General features: G+C 42.4%; 3 protein-coding genes across 3 annotated transcripts; 1 reads left to right on the forward strand and 2 right to left on the reverse strand.

Annotated features, from left to right (window-relative positions):
• LOC101174756 lies at positions 1 to 929 on the reverse strand. The gene is made up of 2 exons (XM_004073756.2): positions 420 to 929; positions 1 to 278 (listed from the first exon to the last, which is right to left on the reverse strand). The coding sequence occupies exons 1-2, from the start codon at positions 642 to 644 to the stop codon at positions 156 to 158; spliced, it is 348 nt and encodes a 115-aa protein (XP_004073804.1). The 5' UTR covers positions 645 to 929; the 3' UTR covers positions 1 to 155.
• Positions 930 to 3,126: 2,197 nt separating this feature from the next.
• utp23 (UTP23, small subunit processome component) lies at positions 3,127 to 6,061 on the reverse strand. The gene is made up of 3 exons (XM_004073757.4): positions 5,709 to 6,061; positions 5,437 to 5,611; positions 3,127 to 4,295 (listed from the first exon to the last, which is right to left on the reverse strand). The coding sequence occupies exons 1-3, from the start codon at positions 5,894 to 5,896 to the stop codon at positions 3,891 to 3,893; spliced, it is 768 nt and encodes a 255-aa protein (XP_004073805.1). The 5' UTR covers positions 5,897 to 6,061; the 3' UTR covers positions 3,127 to 3,890.
• Positions 6,062 to 7,104: 1,043 nt separating this feature from the next.
• rnf5 (ring finger protein 5) lies at positions 7,105 to 14,094 on the forward strand. Its single transcript, XM_004073758.4, has 6 exons — positions 7,105 to 7,441; positions 10,454 to 10,472; positions 11,130 to 11,242; positions 11,313 to 11,370; positions 11,615 to 11,726; positions 12,584 to 14,094. The coding sequence occupies exons 1-6, from the start codon at positions 7,260 to 7,262 to the stop codon at positions 12,691 to 12,693; spliced, it is 594 nt and encodes a 197-aa protein (XP_004073806.1). The 5' UTR covers positions 7,105 to 7,259; the 3' UTR covers positions 12,694 to 14,094.
• Positions 14,095 to 14,346: the final 252 nt, after the last annotated feature.

Consider the following 14,346-nt stretch of genomic DNA (forward strand, 5'->3'; position numbering starts at 1 on the left):
CAAATTTTGACTTTTTTATTTTTCCTACAGAAATATATAAAAACTGCAGATCTGTAATGTTGCTGTTTGATCTTTTAAAGCATGTTTTGTCTGGTGTGGATTCCAGAAAAAGAGTGAAGTTCTTCTCCGCTGAAGAAGCAGCTTGTAGCAGCCGTTTACTGTGAATCATCTCCATCCGCTTCAAACCCCCCAAAACTTTCCCTCCGCAGCCTTTGGATCTCCATGTTGAGCCCCAGCAGGGTTTGGGCCAGCTGGAGGTCCTGCGTGCGCATGTCCTGCTGCAGAAAAGCAGCGAGAATTAGCAAACGTCTGTGTAAAATACAAAAGCACACAAACGATGGCACTTTTGCAGAAGATTTACCATTAAAAAAAACAAACAATGTTCCGCTTCTGGAGGAGGGAAACCTGCAGCAGCTTACCAGTTCTGACCTTATCCAGGTTATTGCTCCATCTATCTTGGCCCTCCTCAGCTCCTCATTGGCCTGGTGACTCCTGCTCATGCTGACAGGTCTGACGCTGCAGCCGGACTCCTGAGGCTCCTCTCTGGCCTCTGCTGTGACTCTGAAGGCACGGATCAGCTTGTTCTTGATGTTCTCCAGGGCAATGCTGGACAGTGTGTCCTCGCTCTGGCTGGCTCGCTCCATGCTCCCCTGCAGGTGTGGAGGAGGCGCGTTCCCTGGCAAAAGTGCTCCGACTGTCTCAAACCAATAAAAAGAGGAGAAAGTCGCAGTTTCCTCCTGCGAGATTCCCTTTAAGCCGCTCCTGACGCGAACGCAGCACCCCCTGCACAAGTCTCCGTGCTCCTCTTGCCTTCTCAGAGCTGAACTAGCTGTTTTGTCATTGTTACTATGGAGGAACACCCCCTCCTCCTCCTTCTCCTCCTCCTCTTGGTAGCCCTCGTAAGAATGGTGGAAGATCTTGGACAAAGACTATTGTTGCCTCCAACAAGAAGTGAAAAGAGCCCCTCTGCAACACGGTCGCCACCCCCTTCCCCCCCCTTTTTCACTGTTTCTGATGGAGGGTTGCATGCACAGCGCCCAGATGGAGGAGCTTTTCAGCACTCCTCCTAAATAAGACCTGCTTGTCACTTTGGGAGTCAGACAGGTTGGGCACGGCGCAGACACAGCCTCAGTGTTGGCCGGACCGCCGATACAAAGGCCGTCCTACTGTGAAATATAACCAGGCTCTTTGTCCCCAAGTCAAATCTGTTCCCCTCCGGGGTTTGAGGGATGCTTTTTGGCAACAGGCTGCAGTTCTTTCTCCTGATTTCTGCACAAAGACGGGGACAGCGGTCCACTGTTACCGTCTAACTTATGAGTGGAGCCGGAATCACAGTCGGGGCCTTCAAATGTGCAGCTCGAGGGAGACCTCATGCTTTTTTCAATGAGATGTACCAGAAACAAAGAGACGTGGGAAACTGACCTTTTGATGTCCAGCAGGAAAAAACCAAACTGCTTCTTTGCACTTTGAGCATTTGATTTGCCTGTCAGCCATACAGTACTGTACAAAGATAGATGGATGAGCGTGGCAGGAAGAGAAAGGCAGAGCAGTTTCACTTGTCAGAACTCATCAGATGTGAGCTATGACTCCATTTTATGCAGAACTGTGTGGAGCGTGAGAAGAGCATGGAGGGTCTTCAGATCTGTGAGCAACACAAACTACACTTCAGGTGAATGTGGACCATCTCTGATAAATCTCTGTCAGTAAATGAATTTGAGCATGTCTCTTTCTCAGATCACAAATAAGCAATTCTTTTGGAGAATGGAGGAGAAAACTTGAATTTGCACATTTGAATTAAGGTTGAGGAGAACCTCAATGAGAGAGGAGAGCAGGGCTTAAAGGCTGGGAGAAGGATCAAGCTGTTTTATCAGGGTGTGGATGAAAAGAGGAACAGAGGAGGAGTTTATTATAAATGTTCAGGGGGTGAAGAGAGCATTAGGGAGATGAGTCTAAAGCTGGAAAATGAAGGTCTGGAGTCCCACTCCGATCATCATTTGATCTATTTTCAAAGCACTCCCAGTGGTCTTTTAATTACTACGATGACGTTTTTTAGCCAAAATCCAAAAACATTTTGTTGTCTAGGACATCATTTCTGTGGTGGAGCAGCAGGAGTTTATTAGAAATTCACCTGTGAGTTGTGCGTGGTAGTGTTGGTGCACAGTGAGCCCGCCCCATTTCCCATCATTCATCTGTTTGCACACCTGCTAGCTCCCCCTCACAACCCCAACCTAACACCACCAGTGCAACAAAAATTGGAGCTGGTTTAGATCCAGATGCCAGCTCAGGCGGGGACGCACGTGGATTGGCCGCCTCCTGAATCATGCAAGCAGCTGTAACGGTTTTTGAGCTCCGTCAATTTTTACCGCCAATTCCTCAGCAGCTACAGTCAGGTGGCTTCTCTTCTCCACTTCATCCCAGACTCATTTTCTCTGGTCTGGGCTGAACATCCGTTTCGTGTGTTCACTGACCACAAGAATTTGGAATATTTAAGTTCAGCCAAGAGACCTAATTCCCATCAAGCCAGGTGGTCACTGCTTTTTTAAATTGCTTTCTCTTCTCCTTGTAGACCAGGAACTAAGAACATTGAAGCAGATTTCCTCTCTAGGAGAGAAGACAGGGACCCGGAGTGCCTGGAACCTGGTTTTGTTCTTCCATAGTCTGCCCAACTGGCTGTCGCAGTGTCTGATATCGAGCCTGAGCTGTTTGTCACCTCAAGTATATAATTTATGGAACTTATTTTGAATCAACTTTATAAGGAATTAGTAGAAATCGAGTTTTGTTTGCAGAGTTTCTGTGTCGTCTGATGCATTTATCTGCTTTTTGTTTTAAGGTTCCACAGCATGAATCAGGCGTTTGAACTTTTTTGTTTCAGTTGTGTGAAAATGACGAAGAATATGTTGAGATTATAGGAGCAGGAAGTAAACGAGGTGAAAGAAATCCTATAATCTGAAAAGCTAAAGCAGCTGAAGTTGCTTAGTCAATTCTCTCAATTCAATGTAATCAATGATTTCAGCTTCAGTCCTAAATGTGGTTCACCTATCATCCAGTAGATTAAAAACAAAGATGCACCAAAATGTTTTGGGAAACTGCACTTTTGTGTTTAAAAAATAGATTTCTACCAATCAGAAAATTTGATGTTTTTATTTTATTTTAAAGCGTTAGTCATGAGTGGACATTAGCTCATCATACAAAAGACACAATGGATTCTGTGGCTGCAGTGGTTAGCGCTCTTGCCTCACAGCAAAAAGGCCCCCGGTTCAAGTCCCGGCTGGGGGACATGAACCAGAACATCAAGCCTTTCTGTGTGGAGTTTGCATGATCTCCCCATGTATGTGTGGGTTTTCTCCAGCTTCCTGCCACTGTCCAAAAACATGCTTTATAGGTTCATCTAAATTGTCCCTAGGTGTGTGATTGTGGACGCTCTACCCTGCGACACACTGGCGACCTGTCCAGGGTGCCCCCTGCCTTCGCCCATAAGTGGATGGGATAGGCTCCAGCAGCCCCATGACCCCGAAAGGGACAAAACGGAAGAAGATGAATGAAGAATGGATTTTGTTTGATAACCATCAGTATGACAGAGTATGATGTTCATATTTCATTTTTTTGGGGTAATTCAGTGAGTCCACATCCTTTTGTGCCTCCGGAGTTGAGAGGATTGATTTTCTAATGAACTGTCGGCAGCTTTGAAATATGTGTCTGTGAGCTTGCCTGTTAATTTTGTATCCGAGCAAAGGAAAAGAAAAAAAAACAACAACCCACTTTTCCAAAGGTCGTTTAAAAATTTTGGGAGTAATTTTGGAAAATACTCTTGTAGTAAAATCTTTTATTCTGAATTGTCCAAGAATCTTCTGGGATTTTTTTTCCTAGAAAAAACGGCTCATTTTTCTGCTTCATTCAGTATTTGTCCCGGTGGGAGTGGCTGTTCGGTCCCCCGCTGTCCTCTGCTTCTTGTGTCTGCTTCTTTTTCTCTTCTCCCCCGGTTCTGTTTTTTTCAGAGGGGGTGTGGGTGCTCCTTTCTTCTTCTTCTTCTTGAGGCAGCTCAGAGGGTTGGGGTTGCTCTGTTTCCTCTTCCTCTTCCTGCCCCGGCTCTCTCCGTCCTTGCTGCTGATGCCCTGCTCCTGTTTCATGCTCTGGATGCTCTTCTGCTGAGCAGGGCTCACCAGCTCTCCCATCTGGACGGCCTGGACATGACTGAGGGACGCCTGGCTGGGCTTGTCCAGCACAATGGTGTTGAGGATGATGTAAAGCAGAGGAACACCTGGAATCTTCTTCAGGCCTGCAGTCACCGTATGATCCTGTAAAAATATCACACCGAAATCTAATTTTACCAGCTACTTCCTCTGATTATGAGATTGCTTTAAGACTGAAACGTACATTTATGGATCTATTACGATTATATTTTAAATGGCTTTTATTTTGAAAGTATTCTGATTCACACAGGAAGCTAAACTTTCATTTCAGGTGCTAAAATTTGATGACTAACATACGTGATGAGTTGCAGCCCTGAAAGTCTTTATTAGGATTATGACGGGAGAGGATCGACTATTTATTGTTTTTTTGTGTGTGTGTGTGTGTTTTTTTTAATATATATCAGTATATTTTTCCTGAATTTTTGTCTTTGAAAATCATAGGGTGTTATTTGGTCATTGCTTTATTTCATAAATAATGTTATTTATATTGTTATACAGATCATGAATGAATGAAACTTTATTCATACAGCACTTTACTACTCCTTGAAGGTACCAAACGGCTTCACAATAAAAAAAGAGATCTAAAATGGGAACGAAAGTTTTAACCTAAAAACTCTAGAATATTACGTTTAAAAAAATTTTTTTCAATCCAAATGTTTTCATCTACATTCCATGTTATTTCTTTCTCACTCCACACATCTGCTCCTGGTCCGGCCCTTCGGTCCAAATTTTATAACCCAATGTGGCCCACAAGTTAAAATAATTGCCCACTCCTGAGATAAACCAACAAGAAAAATGTTCAAAGATTTTTAAAAAGGGTTTGTCACATGGGCCATACTTTAATTTTTATTTGGGAAAAGTAAATTTCCATAAATGGTTTGGTTTAGCAACAGTTTGTTTTCCTCCTCTAGTTGTTTTCCAAATCTGAGGCCATAAGAGACTTTTCTTTTTAAACCCTAAAAATCATACTACAATAAACACAGTAAGTGACATTTAGGTTTTTTGTTGCTGAAAGTCAATAATACCCTTTTATGTTTCAAAATGAACCTTACTGCCGTGTTTCCAGTCATCCCTTCAATGAATGTGTATTGTTTTTGCAATCTAGGGAGTTAAATGTTAAAGAGCAGAAAGTTTTCTGATCCTGACAGTTATATGCAGCACCTTGTGTTCAGATTTTCTTCACTAAACTGAAAATCTATGCGGTTCTGCTTATTAATAAGTGAGCTCTTCGTCCATTTAAATGTACCTGCGTGGCAACAAAGTAATGGTGCGGGTTTGTGTCCTCCAGCATGGACAGCAGGCACTCTGACGCAGGAACCGGGTCCTTGAAGTGAGCACATTTCCTCAGCTGGAACCTCTGCAGAATAATTTTGGCTCCATAAAGCTGTTTTCCGAGAGTATCGAGTTCTTTCAGAGCGCAACTGTGTGTGAAAACGAATAAAACGGATTTAAAAAAAACAACAACAACCAAAGACTCTGAACACAACAACAGAGAATACCATTCGGTTATGTACGTACTTTGTGGTGCACAGCTGCACCTCACCCATTAGATATTTCGGCATTTGCTCTTTAATCTGAATTTTATTCTTCAACGCCGCCTGACAAAAAGTCCCGTCAATGAGGATCTGAAAAGGTTCCCTGAAGCTGAAGTTGTATTTGTAGAAGCTAATCGTTTTCTTGGCTTGTTTCTGTCGTTTGATCTTCATGTTCCGCCTTGAATAAAAAAAGAAATTAGCGAAAGCAAAAACAAAGCTTTAAACTTAAATTAATGTCTTCTTTCTGCAGTCAAAAAGGGTCAAAATAAGATCCTAAATCAGCGTGGAGCTGTACTCAAACGGTTTTGTGCGTAGGCCTAATAGCTCCGGAACGAAACAAAGATGTCTGCTTAAAGTTCCGGTTTTGAAACGGGGATGTTCATAAATGAGTCAATTAAAAAAATAATGTTTTAAATAAAAGACACTGTTTTTCTTTCTTTTAATCTTTAAATCTTTTTAATGTTTGGTTTTCAGATTTAACGGGTTCTGTCAGTTTAAAAAAATGCCTATCCCGGTTAATTTAATACAGTAAATGCAGTTATACATTTAATGTATTGAAGAAGGAAAAAAACGGTTGGGATATATAGTTATAATTTAACTTGAATAACAGAATTTTGAAATGTTAGTTTTTTGAAATTTTTTAGAAACAATTGTTTGTCTTTGTTTGTTATTTACATCCTGATTACTGACTGCCCTATTGTTTGTATTAAATTGATTCAAAAGAACACATCATTTTATGATAATTATCATTGTTGTCATTTCCGTTTGTTTTTTAAACATTTTATTAAAACAAGACACAAGACAATAAGTAAAAGAAAACACTTTAAATACTATGCAACTTGCACCACTGACAGTGAACATTATCAGTCAAGAGGTTAACAAGGTTTAATTAAACTTAATATAGAAAAAAAAACAAGACTCTTTGCTGTTTATTTAAAATCTTCTCAGTGTGCCATTAGTTATTACTGTTGTTGTCAGGTATTTGTGTGTGTATGAGTGTGTGTGTGTGTGTGTGTGTGTGTGTGTGTGCGCGCGTGTTTATGTGTGTATAAGTTTGACACATCACAATATTTGTTTTGTTTTGCCTTTCTTGAATTTATGAATAAGGGTTATTTAAAATAAAACACTACCGGATGTAACCTTAAACATTGGCCTTGCTTCATAGAATAGAAGAGAATAGAACTTTATTGATCCGGTAAAAAGTAATTTATTTTGATACCATAGTGCAATTGAAACCCGCAGATAGATGATAAACATTGAAAATACACTTAAAAAGTAAATAACCACGATAATCATTGTACAGTCTCCATGAGGCGTTTGTATTTACATTTTTAGCCCCGCCCCCCGACTCTTACAGCATTATTTTGACCGGAAACGGAAGTGGTTTCTCAGACAGCAGCAGCAGCCACAACTCAGTCCAAAGTGAAGACTGTACCATCAGTGTCGGACTCGGCTAACGCTAGTACCAGTCGGGCACGAGTGGCTTGGGTTGACTCAGTTCGGATTACTTCCCTTCGCTGTTCCGATAACCGTCATGGCGGCGGCGGATCCCCGCTACTCCAGAGGAGGTTTCCCCGCGGGGGAAAGCAGCAACGACCGCGACGGGCCAGGCGGCGGCAGCGGGGAAAGCGAGCGGGACCGGGCCACCTTCGAATGCAATATTTGTTTGGACACAGCCAGGGACGCTGTCATCAGTATGTGCGGACACCTGTTCTGGTACGAAACCAAAACAGTAGTTATTAGAGTGTGTGGGGGTGTTTTTCCATGATCTTTTGATGTTATTTGCCCGCGCGCGCGCGGCCTTCTTTAACGTCAGCTGTTGACGGCGGAGTCACGCCCCTCGCTGAAAACCACAATAATAATAATATTAAAAATAAGAATAAAGTACAAACTAATATTTTACAGAGGCAGGTCATAACTGTTTTACTGCATTACACCTAAACATTTTTTACAGCATTTTTATCAGCTGTCAGTCAAAGGTGACGTATTAATCTGTGACATATTAACTCTTATTGTAAATGCTTAGTGACCATTTCTAACTTTAACATCAGTCTGTGATGAGCCAAACTTGCTTCAGCTTGTTGCTGTGATTTAATCAGCTATTCTGTTTAAATCCACTTTAATCTGAACTGGCAGCTCACCACATCTGAAAGGAACCTGCGGCCAAAGACTTTCTAGCATTTTCTCCCCCTTGTGATCCAAACTTGCGCAACCTTCAACCTTCATGTTGTCGGTTCACACAAACTCAGTGGTTTTTGTGTGACTAATCTGGGAGTCGCTGATGTGACATCAGGGTCAGCAGGTTCCTATCAGCTGTAATCGAAAGCAGCGAAGGGTTCAGTGTGGAAACAAGCACAGGCTTGGACTTTGGTGGTTTAAGGCGGTTAACACATCAGAGATTGTTTATTGTGCAAAATCCAGAAAAGAATTGATCAAGAAGGACTAAAATCTAAGTGCAGGAAAATATAATCTTTGGAATGTATTGAAGAAGCTGTAAAAAAATGCAAATGTACATTTTCCTTCAACAGTTCTTGCTCATTTGGGGGGGGTTTGCAATAGAATAAAAACAAATCATGAAAGTGATTTATTAAAAATGTTTAACATGTTCTTGTGGCATTTTTCCGATGAAAGAGGACAATTATAGAGAAAATTAAACATTTTCTGAGTATTTTGTTATTCAAATCATTGTGAATCAGGAGCAGAATTTTAAAAAATTCAGTTTGAAAAAGATCGTATTTGTGACAGAAAATAAACTGGGCGGGCCATAAGCTCACAGATTAAGTTGGGGTTGTGTGAGGGGCTGTAAGCCAGCAGGACAGCGTGTAGACAGATGCATGATGGGAAGTGGCATAACAGCACCATCATAATTAAAAGGGAACTATTCATCAATAGATCAGGTTGTAGAGCGACTCTGATTACTGTTGGTTATATTTCCTTTCATTTTCTTTGCTGGCTTTTGTGATGTCACAGCCGATCGTTATTAAAACCGCTTCTCATTTCTCTTTCTGCGCTTCCTGTACTCTGTTTGAAAAGCTGGAAAATGTATATTTGATATGGCTATGATTGTCAGAAGGAGGCGATGAAGCCAGTTTTGTCTTTAAGCTGCTGAACAGAAATAGAAAAAGTTGGTAAAACAGAGAAAATGTTAGACATTCAGGAAACTTTGAGACATTTAAAAAAATAAATCCACACATATATTTGCATTTATTGTATCCATTATATGTCTTTTAATATAGTGTCACTCTTTTTTTAGAAGTTTGTAAATATAAAAACAAGTATTGGTGTGTTTTAGAGAAAATCTGTCCAGTTGAATGAATCGGTACAAACACGCCGTTTTTTTTCTCAGACAGAGGAAGGATTTCTGTTGTAGCTTAACCAGCCGTTGATTGCTGCTACTTAATATAAACAAAAAGAAGAACAAATAAAGTCTAATTAACTTAAAACCCCCAGAGGAAAAACCGCTCCGGAGCTCTCTGGGGGTTAAATCCCGGTCCAGTACCGGATCAAGTTCTGGTGGACCAGCTGGTGCGTGTCTGTGTTTGCAGCTCCCACGGCGGCGTGCGCTGATGTAACGTCGTTGCTATGTTACCCCCCCCCCCCCCCCCCCCCCAAATCTGTACGTAACATGATGAAACTTTGAAGCAAGGAGGTCAGTTGATGACATCAGCTCACCTGCTGCAACATCTCATCAAGCTGCTTGTGGAATAGGATTCATCATCATCTTTGACTTTTAGCTATGCAGTGTCGGATTTTCCACAAACTCTCACTGAAATGTGGTGTATTTTATTGTAAAGTAATATTCTGCTTAGATTAGTTTTTCAAGCCATCTCTGAGATGATTTCATAAACTGGTGTTTGGAGCCAAAAAAAATGCGTCTGACTTCATTGCAAAGGTAATCTGAAAAACACAAAATGATGAGATAAGCAGCTTTTATTTTGAAGGCACAAAGTCCTGCGGCTTCTCAGTTCAAATAAATCAGGTTTTTATCACTTGTTGCAGGTTAAAGTTGGTATTGAAACTCAGGATTTGCTCTGTGTTGATCCTTGATCCTAAATTGACTGCGGGGACGCCGATCCCCGTTTTTTAAACCCAAGCAGTGCAGATTACTGCGCCGGAGTGCTGCTGTGGTTCTGAAAGTCCCGCCCTTCTTGTTGGTTTGCATGCTCCAAGTTCCTTCATGACTAAATCTCAAAGCATTTCTAAAATGTGTAGATTTACGGTGGTTTAATGATATCTCTGCCTTAAAAAAAAAGCAAAAATCTGTTAGAAATGGAGGTTCATTTCAGTTTTCTTCTCATCACACACTAAATTCTTGGAATCAAGGCCAGTTCTGGGGAGCAAAAAGACTCAAACGAGTTCCTGAAATGAGACTTTTTAATGTGAAAGGATCGTAACCATTGCATTTTGGAAAAAGCTTCATGTTTCCTGTCAAAGTCACGAGGCTTCTCCTGGAGCCGGGCGGCTCCCAGAAAACGCCTGAGGGCCGCCGGGGCTGCATGGAGCAGTCCACAGCTTCTCATTGGAGCAGGCTTGGAAGTCATGCAGATTACAGGGATCTGATTCCATTTTTAAAATTGTTTCAAATGTTTTGAGTTAAGATCGAATCATTTCTGACGGATTTATTGTTTGAAATGTCTGTCTAAACTAATAGCCTCCTTTCAAATCTCTGAATCGCAGCAAAATTGCTTTTAGAAGGGAATAATTTGTTGTCTTTTCTCCTGTTTGCAGCTGGCCCTGTCTACATCAGGTGAGTCCATCCTCTGTTCTTTTCCCAAACAGCTTCTGACTCGATCTTTGAAGAGAAATAAAACTGGATCCTTATATTTTTGGAGTTTTTTTGAAAGATTCAGACACATTTCTACAGAAAAACTTAGGCTCAAGGCAGCTTCTTCTTTTGGGTCTGATGTACTTGGTCATGTTTAATGACATTTTAATCGATTTCAGTGAAAAGGTTTCATTTTTTGTCTTTAATGATAAAAGGCCGAAGGTTTTTCTGCATCTTTTGTGGGCCAACGTAAACGGCAGGACATTTTATTTCAACTTAAAATAAAAAAGGCTTCCAGATATTTAAAGCGTTTGTAGATCAGTGTTACCATGTGAACCACCGAGTCCAGATTGCGTTCTAATGGCAGTAGAGTTTTGTGCCGATGTTTGTATTTAGGCTGAAGGTGTTTGTTGTAAACAGTTCGGCGTCTCCACAGAGAAAGTGGAGGTAATGGGCTTAAGCGGCGCTCCTGACGTGACGTCGGCGTTAAAGCTGCACCGTGTGACACTAATGACCTTAACGGGTCTCGGTTTGCTGATGCGACATGAGCGCAGCCGTTGGTCTTCAGTCCGTTCCTGCAGGAACAAACATTTTGTCTCGTTGGTGGAAGCGGCGTCAGATCCGTCTTGTCCTTCTCAGTGGTTGGAGACGCAGCCCAGCAGGCAGCAGTGTCCGGTGTGCAAGGCGGGCATCAGCAGAGAGAAGGTCATCCCGCTGTACGGACGGGGAAGCTCCAGCCAGGAGGACCCCAGGTTCGCCGCCTGTGTTCAGTCCCATTGGAGGGGGGCGTGGCCTCTCTGTGACGGGCTGTTTGTGTTGCAGGTTGAAAACCCCACCCCGGCCTCAGGGGCAGAGGACGGAGCCGGAGAGCAGAGGCGGGGTGAGTCTGCGCTTTCCCACGCCTTCCTCTGAAAAGACTTTTTCCGTTTGTACTCCCCTCTCAGATTTTTACCTTTTATGCAACACGAAAATACCCTTTTAACCACAAAATCCCCACAAACGTGTGACGCAAAACCTAAAGCAGCCTCTAAATGTTCCTTCACATGACTTTCCTTCATAATTTCAGGTCAGATGTTCCTCCAGCTGTTGTAGCTTTTGACTGTCGGGTTTGTCTTTGCGCTCAGATGTTCCAGGGCTTCGGGGATACCGGTTTCCACATGTCGTTTGGCATCGGCGCTTTCCCCTTCGGCTTTTTCACGACAGTCTTCAACGCCAACGACCCCTTCCACAGAGCAGGTACACAGCGGTCCCCTAATCAAAGAGGAAAAAAAAACCACAACCAACCTTTTATCCAGTTTTATTTCGAATCTGATTCTGAAGGAAGTTTTATTTTGAAAAACGACCAGTTTCTCTCCACCAGTCTCTCTGTCTCATGTCGAAAATGCATCAGCTACTTTGTTAAAGCGGCCGCACCGACTGCTAAATTAAAACCTTCAAGCTAGCAAAGTTAACGAAAAAGAAAGTTATGTGGAAAGATCCAGAGAGGAAACTGAAGAGCCTTCCCCTTCAAAATAAAATAAATCTGCTTTCAACAGACAACAACCAGGAAGGAGTCTTTACTCCAAATATGGATTTATTGTGACAGTTGGTCCCACAGACCATAATAATAATGCAGAATAATCGTCAACCAGCTGTCTAATGTTATAAGGATGCTGCTAATAAAGTTCTTCAAACAGTGGATTCTCGTTAAGATTATATTTTTTTAAAAATCCAGTTTTCACGATTGTTTTTTGTATTTTTCCGTCTCATCTTAAAAGTCAGAAGAGGCTGAAGTTGGCGTCTTCTGCTTTTATGGTCACGGCTTAAACTTTATTTCACATTTTAATGGTTCCTACAGGAAATCAAGTGAACAAATCAATATTTTACAGAGAATGAAGATAAACTTCTGTCTCAAAAGTTCAGAGAAACAAAAAAACTCAAATCAGACGCCCATGTCGGCCTCGTACAGGACGGTCTGCAGAAATGTCTGAAAAAGTTTGGGGATTCATTACATTAAATGTGGAATTTTTCTTGCCTAAAATAAATCCAAATTTAGATTTTTTTTAAACTCACTACTTCAATTTGAAAGTCTTTTCTTTCTTGTTTACCTTTAGACCAGTATGCAGGTGATCACCAAGGTAACGGGAACGGCAACAACAGCTGGCAGGACTCGCTCTTCCTGTTCGTGGCCATCTTCTTCTTCTTCTGGCTGCTGAGCGTGTGACTGACCTGGAGAGGAGGTGGTTTTACCGAAATCGGAAACGGGGAGGGAGGAGTGCAGCAACACACATGAACACACACACACACACCTGGACAGGTTCCTCCTCCCGTAGTCACGTCGCCGCAGCACAAGCCCCCGCCTGCTCGTCGTTTTTTTTATGCCTGGCGACGTGGAACCCCAGAAATCGGTCGTGGCGGTCGTCTGGGCTCACAAAACATTTTAGGAAGTGGAAATGTTTGGGTTTGGCGTTCAGATTCAGTATTACATAATCCGAATGATCAGATGGATGAGGTCACTTCATTCATCAGATTACCAACTCCTCTTTATTTAGAGGAGGGGGGGGCTCTGTGGGCAGATGTGGATTGGCCATGGGGGGTGGGGGGTTAGGAGTGCAGCCAAGTTCCTGTTCAGTCTCCATGGGAGCCTCCTCCAAACATTTGTCTTAACCCGTTTCTCCTGGTGGAGGTCGCCTGAAGGCGGAGCCGCCCTGAAGGCGGAGCCGACCTTCCTCTTCAGACTAACTAAAAGTCAGAGCTTCGCCTCCCACGAATTGCATAACCGACTTGGCCAGAACGCCACGACCGGCAGAGAGAATCCTCAGAAACCACTATAGATATTTCCGAGATTTGAGTGACGGCTCGCTCGACCGGCACCGCCCCCTTTTCCAAAGCTACAGGATTGCGAAACACTTGTGGATTTTTGTGAGTGCGTATGTGTGCATACAGTATATATTTGTATATATAAATATTGTACATGCTGTGACTGGATGGGAGAGCCCTGGAGAAGATGTGCGACTGTGAAGTGTTCAAACTGTCTACTTCCTGGAATACTCTCGTCATACGTGTTACTCGGGTACTTAAATGTCTAACCTGTAAATTCTGATGAAAGATTAAAAGTTTGACTGCCTTTCACTCTAAAGGTGAATTCCTGCTCATTCAAAGGGGATGTGGGTCACATGCGTAGCCAGGAATGGACTATTTGCTGGTTTCCTCTCTAGATGCCATTGCTCTGAGTGCTGACTGCCATCTACAGACCAAACCAGCCCATGAAGTCCTTAGATGTTTGTGACTCTAGTCGTGCTTTGAAAACCAGATGTTTTAGTCAGATCTTCCATTGTTCTCCATGAATGCCTCCAGGGGACCCTGCAGCTCCACCGTCCAGACTCATCGTCCCTGAAATGTGCAGATCTGGAGATCTTTCACCTGGAAGTTGGACTGAAAACACTTTTCATTTCATGTCCCGCTGCGGGACGGACACAAACAATCTGCTTGGACTCTGATGTTTCTGATGGGTTTAGCTGCGTTTGATAGGAAAGTGGTTTAACGTGACGCTAAATTACCGTGTTGGCTTAAGGACTGTTGTACAAAACCCAATGGTCTCAGATTAAAACTTGAATTAACCAAAGTCATTTTGTCTTTTTTTTTCCAAACGTTTGATCACAAAACACAATTGAAATTTGATGAAACAGCAAGCAGGAGCTGCCCGACGTCCCCCTTTTAAACCTGCCATTCGGAATTTTAAAAAAAGCCTTTTTTTTAAATAGTGACTTTTGTTTGTTTTATCTCCATAGCAACTATTTTACTTTTTAGTTGTCCATAAAATGTAAACTTGTTCACGCATTGCCACAAAAAGGCAGCATTGCCGTAGGCCCAGTAC

The sequence above is a fragment of the Oryzias latipes genome, chromosome 11 (assembly GCF_002234675.1).
Source record: "Oryzias latipes chromosome 11, ASM223467v1".
NCBI lineage: Eukaryota > Metazoa > Chordata > Actinopteri > Beloniformes > Adrianichthyidae > Oryzias > Oryzias latipes.